This window comes from Oryctolagus cuniculus, chromosome 2, assembly GCF_964237555.1.
Source record: "Oryctolagus cuniculus chromosome 2, mOryCun1.1, whole genome shotgun sequence".
NCBI lineage: Eukaryota > Metazoa > Chordata > Mammalia > Lagomorpha > Leporidae > Oryctolagus > Oryctolagus cuniculus.
The window spans coordinates 171,666,155-171,689,832 of record NC_091433.1 but is presented as its reverse complement, the minus strand read 5'-3'; the positions used below and the strand labels follow the sequence as shown (position 1 = coordinate 171,689,832).

Sequence of the window (23,678 nt, the reverse complement as noted above, 5' to 3'; positions counted from 1 at the left end):
TGACATCCTGGGCAATGGGGTGCAAGGGGTGCAAGGTGGTGGGGAATGTGGGATAAGAAGCAGGGTTAGGAGCAGGCTCCATGAGTTCTGTTTGGGACTCGTTGAGATGGAAGCTCCTGGAGGACATCCAGGTGGGGGTGGTCAGCTGATTCCTGAACATAAGTCCTGGAACTCAGAGGAAGAGGTCCAGGTTAGAAACTGAGATGTTTCTATGCCAGCAGCACAGAGGTGGCCTCGAGTGCCGGGGAGGACGTATGGTGAGCAGAGGGCCTCTAACAGACCACCCTGTGAGGACTGGAAGAGGAGACTGAGCCCCCAGACAGGACCCCAAAGGTGGAGCCTGGCAGGGGAAGGAAAGCCAGGGGCAGGGGCTCAGCAGAAGGGAACAGTGGGGGAGGCATCACCTCTTCATGCTCATGGGGACAGCTGGGGGTGCCAGGGAGTCATAGCTGGGCCAGGCTGGGGCAGTTGCTGCTCACAGAATGATGCAGCAGAAAAGAGATGGGGTCGGGGGGGGGGGGGCACCTGGGGGACTACGTGCCCATGCTCCTCTGAACAAGACAATCACCGGGTGAGGGTCTCTTACAAATTCTACAGCCCCAGCCAGTGCCTGGAGCAGGTCAGTGAACTCCCTGGGGGAAGGGCGAGGACACTCCCCCAGAGGTTCTAGAAGCTGACCAGCCGGGGGACCTTCTCGCACCAGCGTCACATCACCTGGGAGCTTATTAGCAACACAGACCTCTGGAGTCAGAGTCTGCATTTTGACAGGATCCCCGGGAGAGCCGTGTGTACATTAAAGTTTGAGAAGCCCCGCGCCAGGAGGAGATGAATCCAGGCAGCAGGAACTCAATAAAATGCTGATTTATGAATGAGCGCAGGATTGAATGGCGCATCTGGAGTACAGGTGGAGGGCTGGCCTGGCGCACAGCAAGCACAGCCTGTCCTGGGAGACCAGGGACCAAGAAGGATGGCGCAGATGCAGCAGTGGACCTACCGGGCAGGTTGGCGCCTGCTTCATCGGAAGGCTGGGGCTGGGGTGGATTGGGGTGGGTAGCAAGGCCAGGGGGTGCCCTGAGGAGGCTGATGGCCACGGGGCACTGGAAGTGGCACTACCTGGTATTTCCAGTACTGAACAGCAGCCTGCGTGCAGGAGAGGAAGAGGTGCAAAGTCAGGTTTGTCCAGGGCTGAGAAGCCTTTGTGGGGAGAGGAGAGGGTGTTAATAGATGGACAAAGAGGTGGAGGATCTGGAGAGAGCTCTGCTTTCAAGCAAGAGAGTGGGATCCCAGCTGGAGAGGGACCAGGGGGATGGAAGGAGGGAAGGGGTTTGGGGTGGGCCTGGACAGTGGGCCAGAGGATCTGACTGACAAGGGATGAGAGGCAAGGCCCCAAGTGGGGCTGCAGGGATGGGGTGGGCTTAGGCTCTCCAAGGTGAAATCATTTTGGTTCTAATTTAAGCCTCCCACACAGGGATGGCCTCAACCTATGACGCTTAAGCTGCAAAAAATTTTTTCAAAAAATCTGCTCAACAGCCTCTGTATCACAAGCAGTGAGCGACATTGGTATGACAAAAAGCCCCCCGAAGAAACATAAATGATCCTGCACCTGCAAACTCAACCTCTATTTTTTATTAACTCCAAACAGCTCTAGGGTATGGAGTGCCAGGTCATCTAGTTTAGGAATCAAAAAGGTACGATTTGAGTGTGCACCTGCCTCTTGCAAAACTGTGCAATCTGGGGCAAGGGCCTCCACCTGTAGACGCCTCAGCCTCCTTATCAAACAGGGGGAATTGGTCCCATTTCTGAGTCTGAGGAGGAGGAATGAGGTGCCTTCTGCAAAGGTATCTCCTTCTCAGTAATCACTCCTCTCCCCATCTTCTTACCCCCGGAAACCCAAGCAGAGCCATCCCGGGGAGAACCACAGGAGGAGGGGGCTTGGGCATGGGTGACTGAGAGCAGGGGAAGGGACCCTGCACCGAGGGGCTCAGGCTGCCTCACCCACATCCCATCTTTCTGTACGAAGCTGGGAAGGTGAGTGCACTAGACACAGCACAGCTCAGAGTGCCTACAGAGCTGGCAGCCCCTGTTGCCAGAAATTTCTACAAGAGTGGCAAGAAGACCTGCACACAGAAGTGGGCTGGAGTGCTAGGGGCTAAGAAGAAGAGATGGCCGCAGCTCAGGGCCAGTAGCTCAGACCCTCAGCCTACAGCCTGGGTGCCTTTCAGTCTCCCCGCCCCACTGAACCCCAGGACGGACACTCACTTGCCAAAGGGCCTCTCCAGGGCGAAGGGCCGGGCGGCATAGTAGTACTGTTTGTAGTCATCCATCCACACTTCCGCCGTCCGCTTGGTGTTCCTGGGCGAGGCAGACGAAGGAGCTGTCGGCAAGGAACCGTGGCCCTTCCAGCTCCAACACACACGACTGCTTTGGGCCAGTGACACCACTGCTCCAAGGATGCCGAGTGCAGCCAGGACCCACTCTGGCTTCCAAACGGGCTTTCTCCCCCGAGACACAGGATGCTTTGAATAACAAACCTTTCCCCAGAAGGCACAGACAAGAGAAATCACGCCAGAAACTGGCAGGAGATAAGAACCAGGTGAGGTGGGCACATCCCTTGGCTGCCAGCAACCCTGCGTGCAAGGCAGCGCCTGTGCGACCACCTGCTTTTCACCCCGCTGGGGCTCCTGCCCTGGCTTCTCAGGCGCTAAGGTTCCAGCTCTCCAGGTGGAAAATCAGCACATGCATGGTCTCCCCGCAGGCTGTGCAATTAGCTCGGCACAGGTGTACAGGATTAAGTAATCAAGCCATCTCTTCCAGACCTTTGGCCAGCTCTGAGTTGTTTTAATCAAGCATTGGCTCTGAGTCTGACCCCAAAGGTTAAAGAAAAGGAGACAGACACTGAGAATGTCATCCTTGAGCAGTCAGGGGCTCAGAGGTGCTGGGAAGGGCCCCTGAGCAATGAGAAAAGGTACTGGAACACAAGCAGGGGGTTGGGGCCCCAGCAGCAGCAGCACCTGGGAGGCCCATGGACGTGAACTTGGGATCTAACTACAAGGGGCTGCTCTTGCAGATTCTAGATCTGTTTTGGAGCAGGGGTATTCCCTGGAGCTGTGTGGTGAGCCCTCCCAAGCAGCAGGGCTGAAATGACAGAGGCACAGGCAGCCTGGTTTGTGGGCAGGGGAGGCAGCTCACAGGGCCTCACACTGATCTCACCATCAGCAAACTGGATCCCGCTGAGCGGATCTGGGCCACGTCTCTCTACCCACCAAAGGTCCATGAGTGGCAGTCTCCAAGATCACAAGTGTCTGGAGCCCCAGGCAGGCACGTGGCTCCAGCACAGCCACTGCCCCCAGCTTACCTTTACTTTCTGAAACCCGGGGAGCTAAGGCAGCCCTGCTTTGTTTCCCCACGGCTCCCTGCCCTGCTGATTTTCGGACCACACAGCAGAGGAAAAAGGCAGAGGTGAGGAGCCAGGAGGAGGAGCGAGCTATCAGACAATGAGAGGATCAGGGAGAGGGAGAGGAGCTGCGGGGAAAGAAGACGCAAAGGAGAAAGGGATGGGCATGAATGGTTTTGGAAGGAGAAGAGAAAAAGTGGAGAGAGCTCAAGGGAAGGAGAAAGGGACACAAAGGGAGGCAGGGGGCAGGCAGTTGCATGCCCTTGGTCACTGAGTCCTGGCTATCTGGGGCTATCTGCAGGTAGGAGAGCAGACCAAGGCCTCAGCACCTGTCCTGGCCTGCATCCCTCTGGGGCACTGGGCACTTGGGTAAAAACGACCACTCCTCCCCAACTTTCACAGCTGCTGGAGCCCGGCCCTGCAGGATGGCGTCGACCAGGAACTCCATACACCCTTGGTCAGTGTGGAACCCCCTGAGGCCTCGGGGTGGGGGGCACTGAGGAAGCCTTGGCCTTAGCCCTAATGCTGGGCACGTCAACCTGGACTCCCCAACCCAGGCAGAGTCCAGCGAGCAGAAGTGCAGCTCCCGTGCATCCAGACACTTGGGCCACCTCACTGAGCACCAGGGATGGCTGTGAGCCCGGGCCATGGCCACCTTGCTGCAGTCCACGCAGGCCGAGCCCCTGGCGTGCACTTACTTTATGTACGTGTTGGTGTTTCCATTGGGGAACGCATACGGGTGCTTCTTCCGGAAGACATGCCCCACTCGGCTGCACGGGATGATCTCCAGGCTGCCCCTGCACATCCACACTCGGAAGGAGATTTCTGCAAGACAGCCACGCCCCTGCTGTTACTTCCCACTCCTGCCCCACCTGCTTGGAGGCACCAGGCGCCAGGGAGCCCCTTGCTCCAGGCCCAGGGTGCACTGGCTGAGATGTCACATAGACAGAATGTGGGTGCCAAGGCTGGATGGCCTCAGTGTCTCTGTAAGTAAAATGGGCCGTTCCTAACACCTTGGAGGGTAATGTAGGCAGGGGGTGGGGGCCAGGAGAGGCAGTGTCCTGGGATGATCTGGCCTGGAAAAGGGAAGCCTTGGGGGCAAGAAGAGAGTTGCTTGTGAACATGCTGAAAATTCCAGCGTGGAAGATGGATTAGACACGTTCCCTACAACCCCAGAGGGTTAGAACCAGGACGGATGAGGAAGGAATTTCATCTGACAGCAGAAGAAAACTTTCAAAACTGTCTGGGCCCAGATGCTGGTCCTACACCATGCGACAGGCTAGCAAACTACATGGCGAGGATGCAACCATGGCCAGCCAAGGGGGACGTGTCGCTCCCCCTCTTCGTGGAGGAACGACACAGGACCCTGCGCTGTTCTTTTGTCTGCTCGGCCCTCCCCGGGTTTGCTGCTGGTTCTTCCCGGGTTGGCTACCAACCCTTCCACCTCCGTGGAAGGGCGGTTCCCCCTGGCCACTTTCCCCACTTCCGCAGGGGAGCGGCACACCGCCGGCTGGCTCTCTCGGGGGCTGCACAGGTGTTCCTTCAGATAGATGTTCCTGGTGCATGTCATCTCTCTCTTCCTTTATAGTCCTCTTCCACCAATCCCAGCTCTGCTACCCACATGCCGAGTACGCTGCTCTCCTCCAATCAGGAGCAGGTCCTGCAGTTTATTGGTTGAACTGGAGGCAGCTGTGTAGAAGCTGTTTCCTCCTCTCCCAGCGCCATATTGTGGGAGAGCAGATGCATAGAATAAGTCTTAATTCCAGTAACAGTCTAGTCCGAGTTGCTCCCCACAGGATGGGGGAGAACTCACCACTGTTCAGAACTGCCTGCACCTGGCGTTATTACAAAGCAGAATGACTTCAGACCATTTTCTTACAGCTTTTAAATTCCCTACAGATGATGTACCGCCCTCCTGACTGCACCAAGGTGCACACCCCCTCCCTTCCCTCTCCCTCCTGGGTGGACCACTGGTGGGAAAGGCAGCTTCCGACCTGTGGGTGTCCCTGCCTGGCCCATGCCTGTCAAGGCAAGTGCAAGCATGAAGACAGCTGGCGCATGCGAAGTCACAGGGGTGGTGGCCTCCGTGCGGGCATGTGGAGGCAGAGCAGGTGTCCACGGGCAGATGAGGAGGATGTGGGTACTCCAGGGCCTGCCCTGCACCTGTCAGCACTCATCTGCTGTCCCTTCCACCTCCTGCTCTCCCTCTCCAAGCTCCAAGCCTGTGCCTAGGCTCGGCTTCTTCAGAGCGACCCTCAGCTACTCTCACTCACCTGTCCTCAGCCACCCTTGCCCTCCCCCTCTGCCCCTTTGCCTGTCTCCCTGCAAAAGCTGCTCAGTCGCTGGCCTGGGCTCTTTCTCCCCCCACTCCCCTCACTCCATCACTCCCATGCACCTGCTGCAGGTCCTTCCCAGCAAGCTCAGGTTCCCCTCAGAGTGGGGGCCTCGGGGACTGGAGCAGGAAGAAAGGACTTCTCTCACAGCGGCAGCAAAATGATGGCCAGAAGGGAAAGAAAAGAGAAGGGCCTGGCTTTGGGCTCAGTAGGCCGGAGTCTGCAGTGACCTATTGGCTGCAGCCCTGGAAACCCGCTTCAGCTCCTTGAGGCTCGATGCCCCGTATGTCAAACACAGATCATAAAAATACGCCACAGGACTACTGTCAGCACCAAACCACGATGGACTTTTGAGAAAGATGGTGCAAGCCCTAAGTGGGAAGGGAATCCGAAGTGGGCATTGAGACACACTCTGCAGCCAGTGTACAACCAGGGACCCCAGAGTGCAGCCCCCTCCTGTGCCCTGGTGACTTCTTAACAATCCACTGTTCCTTTCTTCCCATCGTCTGCTCTACCTCCGGAGACACTTGGAATCTGTGGATGTAACATTTGAGACTCTGACTCTGTAAGGTCCCTGGAGTGGAGGGAGTAGGCCCTCAGTCATGTGTTTGCATGAGTCACTGAGCGAGGAGTGGTTCAGCCAACTCCCCCCCTACACACTCTCTCTCTCTCTCTCTCTCAGCAGTCAGCACCTGGCACCCCTCCCCACCAACACACACACTCCCAGCAGTGAGCACCTGGAGAGAGACCTGAGGGGAGGGACTTGGAAGAGGGCCCTCTGCAGGGACTGCAAACAGGATCCATTCTCCCACCCAAAAGGGAGCACCCTCACCCCCCGACACCGGAGATGGAGGCCTTGCTTCCCAGATACAACATACAACCTGCACACTGCGGGCCAGCTTCTTTCCAAAGACATGCCTGCCTTTCAGCCACAGTCTTTTTCTTTCCAGGTATTCAAAGGAGACACAGCTTCACCTGCTCATTTGCAAGGCAAATTCCCCAGACCCGGGACTCCGCCCTCCTCTCCACCCTCTGCAAGCCATTTCTGTCCCTGGGCTCCCCTGGCCCAGCCATTTGCTTCTGTCTGGGTCCGCGGACCTCTCACCTCCACCACAATCACATCCAGGACCCGACTTGCGCAGCGCCGTCCCCTGGCCCCAGTTCCCTTCGCCTTCCTTCTGCTCCTGCTTCACCCCGAGGTTCTGCCTCTGTCCTCCTGCCACGGCTTCCTCCTTAGGCCCCAGAGTTCACTCCCTGCTGAGGACTCACCTCCACCCTAGCAGCCCAGCTCTCCCCAGATGTCGTCCACTCCTTTCAGCCTCAACCCACGGCCCGCGGTAGCCCTGCTGCCTCTCCTCCACTGAATCCATCCTTCCTCCTCCTCATTCTTCTGTGTCTGCTGCTTTAGCGCAGAACTTGAGACTATGGCCAGTTCCGCCAGCGTTAGGCATGGGTGGGAAGCGCCCCTGCACTGACCCCCCAGGCCCAGCGTTGTTCAGTTCTTGCTCAGGTGTTAACTTATTAACCCTCCTAACTGCCCTGCTCAGGGGTTACTGAGGTTCTCCCCCGCCCACCCCGGTAGCCAGCAGCTGGGAACCCATGCTCATCTCTCCACCACAAAAGGCACGCTTTTGCTCTGACACCACCCAGCCTCAACAGCCAGCACCTCCTGCTGCCCAGCGCAGCTACAGATACCGATACAGACGTCAAGGCACTCACGGATGAACAAGAGTGACCCACTCTGCCCAGCTGTCACATTTCCACCTTGTCAACTCACTCACCCCACCCTGAAAACACCCGTCTTAGTTCTCCTGCAGGCCACCTGCTGCAGCCCAAACACACCTGCGGCCTGTGACGAGCTGGAGGTTCCCTCCTCCGGTTCCAGATGTTCATACAGATGTTATGGAGGCACGTGGCTGGACAATGGCTGTCACACGGCTGCCGGAGCCCAGGGGGCAGGCTGGGGGCGCAGGGTAGAGTTCTCCAATTAGGGGGAAGATTCATAGGTGCTAACACCCAGGACACAGAGTACAGCCCTGACATCAGCAGAATAATCGCGTTCTCCCAGGTCCGCGAGCCCAGCCTGGCGGTTCGCAGGCATGTGCTAAAAGCCTGCATGGGAATTCTGATCCATGGGCTCATGCAGAAGGGGCCATTACAAGACAGGTGGGAGGCGGAGAGCCTTCCAGGTACAGCCGGAGCCCCACACTCCAAGGCTGCAGCCCCTGCAGAGCCATCACCTCTGCAGAGAAGGAGCTGAAGATTCTGGGTGAGGAGCCCACAGGGGGTTTCCCGCGGAGTCTGTGCCTGCACACTGTTCCTGGGGATGAACATCAGGCACACCCAAAGCCACTCTGAATTCCAGGCAGGAAGACGTGTGGGTATCCCCCAGTGGAAGCACCGCAACCTTCTTGGGATCTTCAAATTTCACATTACCATTTGAGAGCACGCAACCCTCCCACCCTCCATTCCCTGCTCTTGCCTTCCAGCTCCGCATCAGCCCACCGGTGTTTGGGACCGGCCCTCTTAAGGCCCCTGCCCTTCATCAGACCTGGCAAGCCCATGGCCAGTGCACAGCAACTCAGGCCTAGGGGCAGCCTTTTCCTTGGGAAGCAAACCACAGCAACTCCTATACCACTGCTCTTTCCTGATGGCAAAGGCTCCAGTTCCACCTGACAGCCTGGTGCCTGAACAAAGGCAGAGGGCCACATTCCACACGGGGACTGCTCTGTGCCCTGGACTCTGCTTCGGATGCAGCTTCCAAAGAGGTGACTTCAAAAAATTCAATAAGAAAAACAGAATTAGGGGCTGGCACTGTAGCACAGCAGGTAAAGGCATCACCTACAGTGCCAGCATCCCATATGGGCTGCTCCACTTCCTATCCAGCTCTCTGCTGTGGCCTGGGAAAGCAGAAGAAGATGGCCCAATTCTTTGGGCCCCTGCACCCACATGAGAGACCAGGAAGAAGCTCCTGGCTCCTGGCTTTGGATCAGCATAGCTCCAGCCATTGCAGCCATTTAGGGGAATGAACCAGCAGAAGGAAGACCTCTCTCTTTCTTTCTCTGTAACTCTGTCTTTCAAATAAATAAATAAATAAATAAATCTTTAAAAAATGAAATTAAAATGTAAGTTCACTTGGGAGCAAAACCGTATTGTGAAATTCATGCACAGTTTTTTCCTCTAGATACATGTTCCATGAACCTTCTGCAGCTCCCTCAGGCCTGGTATGTGGCATGTGTATTGTACATGCAGCAGTGTTATCCATTCTATCTCTGGCCAAGTTCAAGCTATTGAGAACAGAGGACAGAGGACGGTGGTGGGCAACAAGTCATAGACACTCACCTGGCTGCTGCCTGCTGTCATTCCTAGGTCCTCACATACGTATGTGCAACAGGGATTTTACCTTCCCCTTCCTAGTTCCCACTGGGCCTGTGTGCAAACTCTGTTACTATTCTTTCCTAGGTGCATGAACCTGAGTAGCAAACATCTTATCGGCCTAACAGAGTCGGTCTTGAAGTTGTGAGTGACGCTGCGTCGCGCCAACATCTGGAACAGTCCAGGCTGGGTCTGTTGACAAGCCTTAGCCATAGGCATGGCCTGGTCACCAGTGGCCATGTGACTGCAAGTGCAGGGTGGCAGTTAGATGCCCTGTGAGAAATGAGCAGCCAATGTCCAGTGGGACTCAGCCGAGTCAGGGAGCTTGGGGCGGCTGGAAAGGATGACCTTGAGGGACCTTGCCTGGGCTCGGAGGCTGTGCAGAGCGGCTCAGATGAGGCCCAGAGCTGTGGGCAGCTTCAGCTTATTCTCCTCCATTTGGGGAAGGGACGACTTGTTGGCAGACTTGGCTGCTTCTAGGATGGGGCCATCTCCCTAATGCTGAGCCCCTAAGCACGGACGGAGTGAGGCCAAATGAGAAAGTGTGGGGGCTAAGCTATCCCAGCAGGTCAGACACAGTTGTCCTTGTACAAATGCTGCTCACATGTTGCCTAAAGGAGAAGGCAGCCAGCTCTGGTGGGGCAGAGGCACCTGCATCATCTAACTGATAGATACAACTGTCCTGTGACATGTATGAATCAGTGGTGGGTGGGTGTGGGTAGGGGTGGGTGGTCCCACCCTTCAGGGCTGAAATCTAAGGGCAGCAGGCTTGTGTTGCTTTCTGGAGGCTCTGAGGATGAATCCGTTTTCAGGCTTTGGCAGAACTCGGTTCCTTGGGGTTACTGGACTGAGGCTCCCTCCTCTTTGCTGGCTGTTGGCCTGGGGCCTCTCAGCTGCCTCCATGCCGCTCCCTCCACCTCCAAAACAGCAAAGGCTCAGGCTTCCCAACCTTCTGACTTCCCCTTCCTTCTGCCTCTGGCTGAGAAAGCTCGCTGGCTGTAAGGGCTTGCTTGACTACGCTGGATGGGCTTGGCTAATTCTGTGTAGTCTTTTAACTTCAAATCATATCTGCAAAGTCCCTCCCACCACACACACACACCCCTCAAGCCTGGCCTAGCCTGGTGCCCCAGACTGCATGCTGCGGGTGGTGGGTGGTTGTGATTTCTCTCTGAGCCCCACCTCATCTCTCTCCTTCCATCACTGTCTGTGCACCTGCTGTGCGTTGGAAATCCCCCATGCTAAATTCAGGAATCCCATATTCTCCTTTCCTGCATGTGCCAAGGCCTCCATGCATCCTCATATCCCCACCACCTACACACACACACACACACACACACTTCTTACTGGGTAACAGAATCCTTCTCTCTCTAAAGACCAAAAGCTAAAACTGAGATGCAGTTCAAAGTAAGTAGCTAGATTACATGTATCCGGTGTTAGGTAAATTGGAGTTTAAGCATCCAATTTTAATGCAAATTAACTTCTGAAAAAAAATAGTCTAAGAGAAGAGCCATGTTTCTCTACAGCCTGCTCACACGCTGAACTGTGGATGTAATTAGCACCACTACTGGGCTCATCTTAGAAATACTATAAGGAAATGATCTCACCAGGGTCAGGGGTGTGAGTGTGTGAGTGTGTGTGAGTGTGTGTGTGCGTGTGTGTCTATTAAGGCCTGGCATGGCTTTCACATGACCACTGCAGCCAATCCATCAGCAGCTGCTTCTAACAAATAAACAAGAAGGGGCAGGGCGAGGGCAGCATGGGACTGAGCCTGGTGTGGTTGCCCTGGCCAACAATCTTGTGTACTGTGTTTTTGTTTAAGAGACAGACAGGGAAAGAGGGGAGAAGAAAGAGGGGAGACGGAGGTCCTTTCACCCTATCTACTGGTTCGCTTTCCAAAGGCTAGGGCTGGGCTAGTCTGGAGCCAAGAACCAGGAACTCAGTCTGGGTTTCCACATGAGTGGCAGGGACCCAACTACTTGAGGCATCACTTGCTGCCTCCCAGTGTCTGTGTCAGCAGGAATTTGGGCCCAGGAGTGGAGAAGAACTGGAATAGGAGCCCAGGCACTTCGACCTAAGGTACGGGAATCCCATCTGGCCTCTTAGCCACTAGGGCAAGCACCTGTGTGTAAAAATACACACACGTCTAGAACACCCAGAAATTGTACCTCTCAGGAAGGGAATGATGCCTCCACCTGCTGTTACTATTATTAATCTCAAGTTTAATGGGAACCCTTAAACGTGGTCCCATTTAATGCAATGGCACCTGCTGTAAACAGAGCCTCACATAAGGTTGGTCCTCTGTACCCATGGATTCTGCATCCTGGGAGTCAACCAAGTTTGCATGGAAATAATACCCCATTCATGTAGCACTTAGATAGTATCGTAAGTAATCTAGTGATGATTTAGAGGACACGGGAGGATGCAAATGCTACACCATCTCACATAAGGGACTGGAGCAGCTGCAGCGTTGCTCTATGTGGGGGTCCTGGACCCGATCCTCTGTGTATAGCAACAGCCTGACTTCCCAGCCTGACTCCCTTTCCTGTTCAGTCTCTTGCTTTTGGAACAGGCGTTTGGCAAGCAGTTTCTCCTGTTCTGGGCCCCCAAGAATAAGACATTGCCTGACTGCAGTGCCTCTAAGGAGCAGGAGGTAGGGCAGGCCGGCAGGCACTGACAGGTTACAAATACAGAAGAGGGCTCAGTGCAATGTGGGAGAAGGGGCACAGAGCGAGCGAGAGGCGGGCAGGTGGGAGACTGGAAGGCGTCCCAGTCCCAGAGCTGCCCTCGCCCTGGGATCAGCACAAGGCATGGAAGTGGGGTGCGGCCTTGCTGAGGGTGGGCACATCTGGGAAGGGTGGCAGGCCCCGTCAGTACACCTGCACTGAAGGCTAGAGGCAGGACCCCAGGAAGCAGGAAGGGGGAACCCATCTGAGGACTGGGCCTCCTGCCTAGGACAGGAGGAGGGCACTGTGGACCCAGGCTGAGGAGGGGTGGGGAGGCGGTGTTTCAGGTGGGCCTCTTGGGCAGCAATAGCAGTGGGGGTGGCAGCCTTGATGGGGTAGACGGCTTAGGAGGGAATTGGAGGGGATGGAGAAAAGGTGATGGGTGTGAGTGACAGCAAGGGGACATCTTCAGGACTTTGTGATGTAAGGGGCAGCGAGACCCCACTGTTGCACCCCAGGACCTGGATTTCTGCACCAACAGGCAGCTTCCTTCACTGCTCAGCACTGTCTGTCCCTTGCAGTTGAAACGTCGCTCACATACCCCCAGCACACCCATGATCATTACATGGGACTTCTTTCCAATTCCCCCCTTCACCTACTCAGGAGCCCCAGGGTCCATCCCAACCCATAGAGGAGACGCTGTCCGTGGGACAGATGCATCCACCGCGGGAAAGCCACTGAATCTTCTGGCATGAACAACGCTTAAGAAAAGCAAATTCGGAAACAGCTTTGTAAGGGCTGTCGTGGCTATAATGCCACAGGAGGCTGGGATGGGAGAAAAGGGAGCGCTCCCTGGGAGAGCTGCCTACCGGGCTTCCTCGTGGTTTAAAACACTTTGGGGGCCGGTGCCACAGCTCAATAGGCTAATCTTCCACCTGCGGTGCCGGCACACCGGGTTCTAGTCCTGGAAAGGGCTCTGGATTCTGTCCTGGTTGCTCCTCTTCCAGGCCAGCTCTCTGCTGTGGCCCGGGAGTGCAGTGGAGGATGGCCCAAGTGCTTGGGCCCTGCACCCCATGGGAGACCAGGAGGAAGCACCTGACTCCTGCCTTCGGATCAGCACAGTGTGCCGGCCGCAGCGGCCATTGGAGGGTGAACCAATGGTAAAGGAAGACCTTTCTCTCTGTCTCTCTCTCTCTCTCTCTCACTGTCCACTCTGCCTGTCAAAAAAAAAACAACACACTTTGGGATGGACCGTGAGATGTCCTTCCCGTCCCACCCCAGCACCCAGTCCCAGCTTTTCTGTTCAAATCAGCGCTTGTCCCAGCAAAGGACTTGGAAGCACCAGAGGCAGGATGGCTACTTGACGTGAGCAGCTGTGTGTGACCCCTGCTCTAAGGGAAAGCTACTGGTGGGCCGGGCCAGAGAGCTCCGTGGTTGCGGCTAACACGCTGCCTTGGCTCAAATGGGATCACTACATGGAGGCACGAGCAGGCAGAATGAGCCCCGACTGACGGACGCTGCAGGAAGTCAGCCTTTAACTTAAAGAATGCCCTAACAATTCCACAAAAATGCTCTCAATGGCTAAAGTTTAAAAATAAAAATAAGAATAAATTTTAAAAATGGCTGTGTGTGTCAGTATTGCTGCAAACACAGTTTGTCAAACTTTGTTTCGTCTTTGTCCAACCAATAGTTAAGAATGATATACTACCCTAGTTTTCTTGATCAGCGATTATTTTAAAATTTACATATGAGTAAAATGCACATCTTTTCATTTGATTATTGTTTATAGCCCTTGCCTATATTCCTGCTGAACTACGGTCTTTTTCCTTTTTACTGGTTGAATTCTTTATTTAGTGGACCATTGAGCCTTTGACTATAATGTAAATTAAAAATATTATCTCAAAAACTAAAAAGAGAGAGACACGAAAGGAGGGAGGGAAGCATCATTATATTCTTAGAATCTTGTCTATGAACCACATTCAATCTGTTCTCTGTATTATTTTATATCACATTAGCATGAAAATTGTGTTATAGTAACTAACACACATTTGCTGTGACCCTTAGAATCTAATGTATTAATACATTCCTTCAAACTTTTTTTTTTAAATACACACACAAAAATACATTATCTCTCACACACACACAAGTTCTCAACAGGTGCACTGCTGAACTGTGAAATGGTGAGTGCATTTATCTGGGCATGGACTGGATGACAGCTGTCCATCAAAAGTGCTGCACAGAGGATCCAGCAGCTGGCCCAGAGACAGCCTGGGACTCGCTACTGGCCAGGGGGTGCCGTGATCACCAGGGCATATGTGGGCTCTGTCCAGCAAGAGAACTCCTTGTCCCATGGAGACTGCAAAGGTTTATCTGGCTCTGGGTCTACCTGTGCTGGTGCAGGCAGACACAGGCTGGAACCCCACACCAAGGGCCTCTGTCATGTCCAGTGAGGCCCCTGGGGACGGACTCCTGGGGCAGGAACTTGGTGTGACGAGTGGGTGCTGGGGTTTCTGTTTGGTTTGCTGAACTTCCAGTCTGGGCAGAACTTTTCTGATGAATTTCTCTACAAGGCCCACTTTGGGTGAACAGATGCTGTGGGTCAGGCCAGAAGTCATAAATTTCCAGGAAATAATTCTTAGTGATTGAGGAAGAAGCCATAAAGCACGCTGGAGACAGGGAGAGGAGGAAAAGCTGGCGGCGCCAGTGCCCGGGACCGCAGCCCAGTGCCCATAGGAGCCCTGAGCGTCACTGTGTTGGCCCATCCAGGGTGCAGGGAGCCCACTTTGCACACGTTCCCTGGTGCCCGGGGAAGGGGAGTCCTTGGCACCACAGGACCCTCCCTCTTACTCCACTGTGATCCATTCACTCCAAAACGCACTACTATGGGTCTCCCACATGGCAGGCACTACACGTGCAAAGCCCTGAGGACAGCCAAGAACAACACAGACCACGCTCTCTGCCCTGGTGCAGCCTACACTCTGGGGCTCTCTGAGGTCCCCCTGCCGACAGGAGACCAGGCCTGACCACGTCCAGCACGCAGGGTCAGGCTTTTATGTACTCACTTCAACAGACACACGGCAACCCCCAGGACGAGGGTTACCATTCCAAAGTGACACTTTCCCACATAAAGGGGAGGAGGGTCACTTAGTGTCACCAGCTTTCCAATGCTGCTGTTTGACCTCAGCCCTTTGCCATGGTGGCCAGACTCAGCCACCTGCTGGCCTGGCTGGGGCCCCAGGAAACAGCCCCCTCTGCCTCACTGGAAGAAAAGGGCAAGATCCACCAGGGTTTCCGCAGCAATTAACCCAGACTCTGCTCGCTACCCCAGGGCTCGCTGTGCTGCCTATGGCAACCCAGGGATGCCAGTGCAGGTTACAGCTGCCTCTCACCTTCCCCTGCCTCAGTCTCTCTGCAGCCTCCTTCCAGACCCAAATTCCAAAGTCTGATGCTCCTGGTTCAATCACACCTGCTCCAGCCCCCCAGGTTTGGAGCTCCTCCTTGGTCTCCCTGGCTTCTGCAGCTGGCCCCAACCCCCTGCCCTGCCCCTAACAGTGTGTCTGGGCACACTCCCCAGGGCCTCAGCCCCGTGCAGCCCCATGCAGAAGCTGCCTTGGCTAACCCCAGCAACAACTGCCACTGCTCGGGAGCCCCACCCAGCCCTCCCCCAAAGGAGTGACTCACTCACCCCCTCCCAGGCACCTGTGACTCTCCAGCAGCTCTCTATGGGGGCCAAGGACACAGGGGGCCCTTCCCTGGCCTGCAGGGCACATCAAGAGGTCTAGGCCAGGACACACAGGACAGGGACTCACCGAAGTTCTCACCACCCCAGATGTCCATGTCTGTGTCGTACTTCCCCAGGTAATCGAACCAGGCTTTGTCGATCACAAAGAGCCCTCCAGCTATGACCGGGGTCCTTGCATTTGGAAGGAAGGGAGGGAAGGAGGGAAGAGAGAGTGAGAGGAAGGGAGGGAGCGATGGATCCATTAGAGGAGGGAGACCACTCTGAAACCCTGGAACCCAGACCTCAGGGTCATTTCCCTCCTGTTTCTGCCCCTCTTCAGAGGGGCCAGCACACTTTATAGTGACCTAAGACAAAACCCTGCTCCAGGGTGTTTGCTTTGATTATAAACCTCACCTTGCAGATGGGCAAACTCACTCACCATCACACCTCCCATGGGGGCCGAGACTTGCTCAGAACCCACTTGTTCTTGGGGCCTGCAGAGTCTCCCCAGCCCCCAGCCCCACCAGCCTCTGCCCTGGGTCCTGTCATAGCCCCTCTGGATCTCACTCTGACTTAAGGGAGTTCAACAACAATGATGGAGCATGCTCTCCATGGCAGGCACCAGAGACAAGGATGCCCTTGAACCATTATGGGCATCCCAGAGTCCCAAGACAGAGACAGCTCAGGCCAGCGGCCTTCTCATCTAGGTTTCTAGGGTACTTTTCATCTTCCTGCCACTCCTCCCTCAGCCCCACCCCCATCCCTGGAGGAAAGACGTGCTTTAGCTTGGAGATTCCCAAGGGGCCTGGGGTGTTCACCTCGCAGCTTGAGATAGGACATCTCCCCACTGAGGACCACTATGCTCTCTATGCTACACCAGGCCTCAGTTGGGCCTGGACCCAGGCCACAGCTCGCTGTCACACACTGTGGGTCACAGTGAGAGAGTGGATGAGGACAAGGCCATCCAGAGCACGATGGCCCAGGGTTCATGCCACAGGCATGTTCTCCCACAGAGGACAGCAGATGTGCTTAATACATAGCAGTGGCCATGCCTGCGACAGCACCGGCAGTGTCCACTCAACCTTTCTGGGCTGAATCCTGCCAGCCAAGACTCAGTGGCTCCTGGCCCCAAAGGACTGTCATTTCCTTCACCAGAGGCCCAAAGGGGACCCTCTTGGACGTCCAGCGTTAGCAGGAAGCACAAGAACATCATGGAATGTTGTGACAGCAGACAAGTTGGGTTGTCTACGCCTCAGCTAAAGTCTCTACTAGGCCCCCAGCCACTTAGACAAAAGTCTCCAAGAGGGCAGAAACCTTCTAAGATAAGAGCAGGAGTGGAGATGACCTAGCACAGGGCTCTGTTCCTCTCTGCCCGATCCGTGGAGCTCCAAATGTGAGATGCGTCCTGTGCCACGTGATGGCAGGGAGCATCAAGGGACGCACCTGCCCACCTCACCCGTGTTCCGGCCCCTCCTCCTTACCGAATGGGCTCAGTGGGGTCCAGGCGCCGCGCCTTCTGCTCTGGGGACAGCTGCTCCCAGTGGAAGTGGAGGCTCCAGTCAAACCCTGTAACACAGCATCCCAGTTGATTTGCTTTCTCAAAGTGCCCATAAAACTTGCTCCTTCTGCACCTTTTCTAGAACCAGGTCCTGGGAAAGCTGCCTCCCCAGGGACTGCAGGTGACCCCTGGGCTGATAGCAGCAGGGAGCGGAAGTTCCATTCTTCAGCTTCCTTCTCTTTCCCTGCTGCCTCCTTGCTGGGTGGCCTTTGAGAATGAGAGGCAAAGGGTGCGGGACCCCGACACAGCGGCTGGACAATTATGGAGCGGCCCCTGGCCCTGAGCCCCAGGAAAGCATAAGCAGGAGGGCTGGGACAGGCCTCCAGTTTACCTGCCTCTCCAAGGGGCCTGGGGGAGCAACACTGGGCCCTGAGCAGAGAGCTGTGGTCGATCTCCATGGGAGGATGGAGCCCGATGCTGAAGGGGCAGAAACAGTTGGCCCCACATAACCAGGGGAATCCTTATTTGCCTTACATTCTCAGGCCCTGGTGAGCCCAATCTAGAACTGGAGCTTCGAGAGCTGCCCTTGGAGCGGGGAGGGGTGTGCTCAACCCCTCACTCATGTCCACTGGCAAGGGCCAAGCTGGAGTGAATTACGTAACAGGTGAGTGGTGTGACATCGGCACCTCCAGCAGAACAAGACATTTTGCAAAAGCTTAGATTTCTTCCGCCTGCAGGTGTGAGAACCTTAACTTGGCCCTTGGACTGGGTCACCACTGCAGCCTGGTGCTTGGGCCATGGACGATTCACATGCCTCAAACAGCAAACACAAGACGCCACTGCTGATCCACCCTCTTTATGAGGACTTCACCGACCTCACGACCTTTGAGTTAAATTAGCCAGGGAAGCCCTCCCACCTCCTACCTCCTCCTAAACTTTGGTTGGCCTGGAGTTGGGGGGTGGGTGTGGTTCACAGCTACAGGGGTTTCCCATCAGTCCCAAATGAGGCTCAGGTCCCAGAAAAGCCCAGAACCCTTTGGAGTCAAGCAGAGATCTGCCTAAGAATGGGCAGCTTTCTCCCCGTAATGGCAAATACGGCCCCAAGAAAACACAGGGCCGGAAGTTCCAGAAAAAGCACTCAGAGTTTTTCTCACTCCCCTCCCTCCCCAGTGACTAAGAGGGAGAGCAAGTGCTTCCTGGGAAGAAGAGGGGGTGTGAGCCCCACTCACCGCCTCTGAGCTCCGAGGCCGACTCGATGTAGTTGAAGGTGTCCAGGTTGATGATGTCGATCACGGGGCACACCACCCGCGTGTAGTCCTGGAACAGAGTGGGCCCTGGCTCAGCTGGGATGCGGAGCCTGCAGGGGACCCAGGGAGCATGCCAGGGCCTTGTCCTGGAGGTGCAGAGATGGCCTCTGTGGCCCTGACCAGGCCCCTTCATCTCTGGCTCTGAATGCTGTCACTGCTAACAGGGGCATGGGGTGCTGGGACTTCTCGGGTTCCAGTGTCCCAGGTGCTAGCGGCCTGGCCTGGCCTGCTGGGGGCAACTCAGCACCGTGGCCATCCAACAGTTGGTGGGGTTACAGTGGCCGCAGGCGGGGGCTGTTGCACACCCAGGAAGGGGAATAGAGGAGAGGGTTCAGACACCAGTGGGGCTCCAGGAGGCCGAGGAGGCTGTCAGCTGGGATGGTGACCCCAGCCTGCAGGCCCAGAAGCACAGCCACACACCCACAGTGGGAACCTCTGAGAGCATCCAGACCCACGGTTCCTGCCCAAGCTGACAAGGGGCAGCTCTGGAGAGCTCTAACGTCAGCTGCCCGCTGTGCACAGATGCACCGGTACCTCCAGCCCAACATCCTTCCTCACTTCCAACTTCGGATCCAACATGCCATTTGCCAACTCCTCGTGGATTTCACTCAGCCCTACAAATGGTGGCTGCATCATCTTCTCCCCAAATACGCTCCTTCCCCTGAGTTCCTTATTTAACAGCTCACCACATGCCCCCCCACCCCCCATCAAGCCCCAGCATTAAATTCAGAAACTCCACCCTGCCCATCAAACGGATCTGGCTCTGCTGGTTCCAACTCTAAGAGCCCTTTCCAATCCATCCTGCCTCTTCTGGGGCACTGCAATGGATCCATCAAACCCACCCCATCCTCTTCTCTTTTCATCCGACATGGGGCTGCCACAGCTGTCTTTCCAACACCTCAAAATGGCCCTGCCACTCAGCTGCTAAACACTCCAACTGCCTCTAAGAAAAGGAACAAATAAACTTGGCACGGCACCCCCAAACCTTCAGAAACAGGCTCGTTCCACACAGGAGTGAGAACATGCAGTCTCTGTTCCAGCAGAGTAGCCGGTCCCAGAGGCTGGGATAGCAAGAGGGGAGGGAGGACAGAGCGAGGTTGGATAGCGGGTCCCAGAATAGCTAGAACGGATGAATGCGCCCAAGCCTTCCACGGCTCACACAGTAGGCCGCACGCAGTCCCCAACACTCTATTATATGTTTCAAAATAGCTAGAAGAGAGGATTGCGAATGCACCCAACACAAAGACATGACAAATGCTTCAGATGATGGATGTGCTAATTGCCCCGACTTGATCATTACACATTGTATGCCTGTATTGAAAGATCACACAATACCCACCAATATGCACAATCACCACACGCCGATTAAAAAAGCCAGCCCCAAACAGGCCTGCCTGTACCTTTTCCAACACTTGCTGCTTCCTCCAGGCCACCCTGGCTAAATCAAAATCATCCAGGGAACATTCTCAAAATACGTAAACCAGTCACCAGTTCTTGGGGGCCAGCAAGCAATTGCACAACCCCCCCCCCTTCTTTTTTCAAATTTTCTAACCCTGGGTGAGCACCTTGCACTTGGCATGTGATAGAGAAAATCTGGCTGCCCCTGGTACTACTAATGAAATGGGAACCCAGAGACTCTTCGAGAGCCCCGTGGGAGTCCAGCAGCCAGGCCAGATGGCTCTTCTGTCCTCGGCACAAACCACCTGCTGGCCACATGGGCAGGCACCTCTGCTTCTCCTTGAAGCCACTCCATTTCCTGCTTCAGTCTCTCCCCCTAAATGAGGCTGCCTTCTTCTTGCAAGCTCGATTCACCGTGTGCTGATTTTTAGTTCACAGACGTACTGTGGCCCTCAGCCTCCCACATGTGACTCATTCTGACAGTCACAGTGCCTCTGAAGACCAACCGAGCCGCAAGGAAAGCAATGCTCATTTCCAATGCATCGCTCCTGCCGCCGAGACGTCACAGATGCTTCATTCGCTGTCAGCCCTGCACCTGCCCAGCTGCCGCAGCTCCTCTGAGGGTCCTCCCGGACTGCTGTCATGGTGTGTCTGTGCGTAGATACACACTGCAGGCACACACACACACACACACACACACACACCCAGGACTGTTCTCGTCCCTTGAATTATGATTTGTCCTCAGAAACTCAGAGGCCTCTTCTTCGGGGAGACTTGTGGTCTTTGCTTTGCCCTCGTGTGCTGAGCCGGGGGCTCCTGTGGTGGCACCAGGTCCTTTGTGGACCCTGCACAGCTGCTGGGAGGTAATCCATAGGCCCTTGGAAGGCCTGAAAGTGTCCTTGCTTACGTGGGAGCCTTGGCCTTCACTGGAGGGTGAAGTCAACTCAACTTGACCTCTAGAGGGCCATGGAGACCATGAGGGTGGTCAGCCCTGTCCGTGCGACCAGCCTCCAATAACTAGTGATACCACCGTGTGCTGCTGTATACACACCCTTGCTACAAGCAAGCGCTATTCACACCACACCACCGAGAGAGACAGAGGGAGAGGGAGAGAGAGAGAGAAGGAGAGACTGCCAACTGGCACCCAGGACTCTCCCCAGGCTCCCCTCCCACTGCAGACTTGCATCTGCATCCTCCCTCTGTACTAACTGTAACCACGCCTGTAACAGCTGGACCGCAGTCAGAGCTTCAGCAAATGACTGAACCTGGGGGTGGGCTCAGGGACACAATCCCCCCCCCTTTTTTTTTAATCTTTCCTCCATTTAAAAACTGAAAAACAAAATAACCTGCTGACCGTTTACCTCAGTGCAGACTTCCCCAGAGAGCACCCACAGGCACTGCCCCCAGGGCTGTTGTCCTTCTGCTAGTCCTGTCACAACTTAGTGGTGACATCTGCCCAGCTGGGAGTCACGGACACCAGACAATCGGCGAGGGCCCTTTGGGGTTAAGTGCTGTGTGGCACCTTGACCTTGAAAGGGAGATACAGGAGAGTTTATGCATGAGCCATTGAAGCCAGGACAGGACCTCTCTGAGCCACCTGGGGGTTGGTTTTTGTTCCATTTTGTATCCCCCAGTCTCGCCCAGCAGGCTTTAATCCGGCATTGGGTAAAATAGAACATCTGTTAACTCGCTCTGAGGATGCTGTGTTGACGTTGGCAACAGACACGAGAGTCAACTGTGGCTGAACTGGAGACTCAGGCACTGAGGGACTCCCAGTCCTGCACTGCAGCACTCCCAGCACCTGCCTGCAGGTATTGAAGGATGCATCTTTACCGCCAGCGCCACACTTAGGCTCAAGGAGCAGCAGGTGGTGCTCTGTTAGGGTCTCCCACATACATGGGTGGCAGGGGCTCAGATACTTGGGCCATCCTCCTCTGCTGCTCCTCCCAGGTCATAAGCAGGGAGCCGGATGAGAAGTGGAGCTCTTGAACCAGAGCTCTGACAATGGCTTGCCAGTGTTGCTGTGGCTTAACCCCCTGCGCCGCAGCGCTGGCCCTAGATCTGCCTTTTGAGTGGGGCTCCTGTGAGGAACAAGGAGAGCAGGTACGTAGGTAGGTAGGCATTGAAGAATATGTAAGCTATTATTTTTACAAATTTACTAAAAGCTACAGGGATTGAGATTTCTAAACTCTTTTTCTTACTAGAGAAATATATAGATGCGGAAGGGAAAAAAAAGAGAAACCTATGTTGAAAAAAATGGCAATGCTTGTTTCAAGTATCATCCTGTAACTGGAGGAAGAGAAGACAAATCGGGGAAGCTTTCAACGTGGGAAACACCAGCTGAGGACAGCTCATGACGGCTCAAGCCCAGCCTCTCTTATCTCTTGCTATTTCTGAAAATCCCCAATTCCAATTACAGCTTAACATTTCCATTTCCACTCACAAGATCACATCATGCCGGACTCGGAGACAAGACATGTACAAAGACATGCAGAAACGCGGGCTGGCACGTGCTCACGGTCCCCATCCCAAGAGGCTTGTGTCCCTGAGCGACCGGCCCACATCAGCCCAAAAGCTGGGGTCTCCATACAGGCCTCTGCAGCCCTGGGGTAAGTCTGAATAATCTCTGTGCTATGGAGTCTCTGGCTCAGACAGTGGTGAGGACCGAGGAGCTAAGCGTAGGAGGCTGAGCTCTGTCTTGGGGCCAAACGACTCCCAGAAGAGGAGCTCACATGAGGAAGGCAGACAGGTGTGGGCAGACTCGCACTGGGGACGGAGGAGATGAAGGCTTCACCTCACCAGCAGGCCAGGCTGGCTATGGATGCAGAAATGACAGCCTTTTTCAGGAGACTGAGATGGACGAGGAGTGACTGGGAAGGAAGCAGTTTTGCAGGTTCATTAAGGCTGTCTAAAGAGCCAGGCTCACTCAGCACACCTCCCAGGAATCAACTCTGTTTCTCTGTGTGTGGGGGGGGGGTCCCCAACATGATGAACATGAATCGCCATATGACCCGGCAACAACACTGCTTGATGCACACACCAAAGTTTGTGAAGCAGATACTCAAACTGGAACTTGTACTTGAATCCCTATAGCAGGGTTGTCACAATAGCAAAAAAAGGGAAACATGTAGGGACAACCTACATGTCCATCAATGGATGGATAAGTAAACCAAACAGGAACGTTATATGGCCAAGAAAAGGAATACCAATACCTGCCGTGCTGTGGATGAAGCTAAAAAATATGCCAAGTGAAGGAAGCCAGGGTCAGAGGCCACATGTCAGACCATTTCTACAAAACACAGAGAAGAGGCAAATCTGTGTCACAGGAGCAGATGAGCGGCTGCTGGCGAGGGAACAGGAAGGGGAATGAGAGACGGCTGCTAACGGGTACGGGGGCTCCTCTTGGGGAAAAGAACTGTTTCACGAGGAGACTGTGGTGAGGGTTACGCAGCCCTGTGCACAGATGAAAGTCTTTGTATTGCCCCCTCAGATGGCTCCAATGGCACACCGGGTTAAGTTCCTTTTATAATACACATACACACAGAGTTAGTCTAAGGGCCGGCACTGCTGGGGCTGAGTGCACTGCCCCGGTGGTTGCCCCCAGAGAGGCCTGGTGTGGTCATGGGGTCAGATCTGAGCTCTGGCCGCCCCCTGGCCTGGCAGCCCCCAACATCACGAACCTCAGCTCCTGGTGCCTGGCCAGCAACCTGGGGGCCTGGAGGTGGGGTGGGCACTGAACTGTGCCTGGGACAGTGGGAGAAGAGCTGCCTGTCCATCAGGGTACACAGCAACACACCTGCCATTGGGGTCCTGGGGCAAATTGCCCTGGAAACACGGCTCAGCAAATGTCCACGACAATGACATAAAAAGGCATTTTTTGCAAAGAGCAAAAGAGCCGCAGTGGTAAGGTGTGTGGACGGAGCGCATCTTCCCACCGCAGCGTGCTGGCACTGTTTGCATTCCACTCCTCTGTGTTTTCCACCATGTCT

General features: G+C 55.1%; 1 protein-coding gene across 2 annotated transcripts in view; it reads right to left on the bottom strand.

Moving 5' to 3' along the window:
* The window catches only part of GALNT14 (polypeptide N-acetylgalactosaminyltransferase 14), a 203,852-nt gene that overhangs the window by 12,485 nt on the left and 167,689 nt on the right, over positions 1-23,678 (bottom strand). For both annotated transcript variants that reach the window (XM_070069718.1, XM_002709933.5), the window contains 5 exons: positions 18,214-18,301; positions 16,968-17,052; positions 15,575-15,678; positions 4,093-4,219; positions 2,260-2,352 (listed from right to left, as the gene is read on the bottom strand). In XM_070069718.1, coding sequence (XP_069925819.1) covers positions 2,260-2,352; positions 4,093-4,219; positions 15,575-15,678; positions 16,968-17,052; positions 18,214-18,301 — 497 coding nt within the window. The remainder of the gene's footprint in view (positions 1-2,259; positions 2,353-4,092; positions 4,220-15,574; positions 15,679-16,967; positions 17,053-18,213; positions 18,302-23,678) is intronic.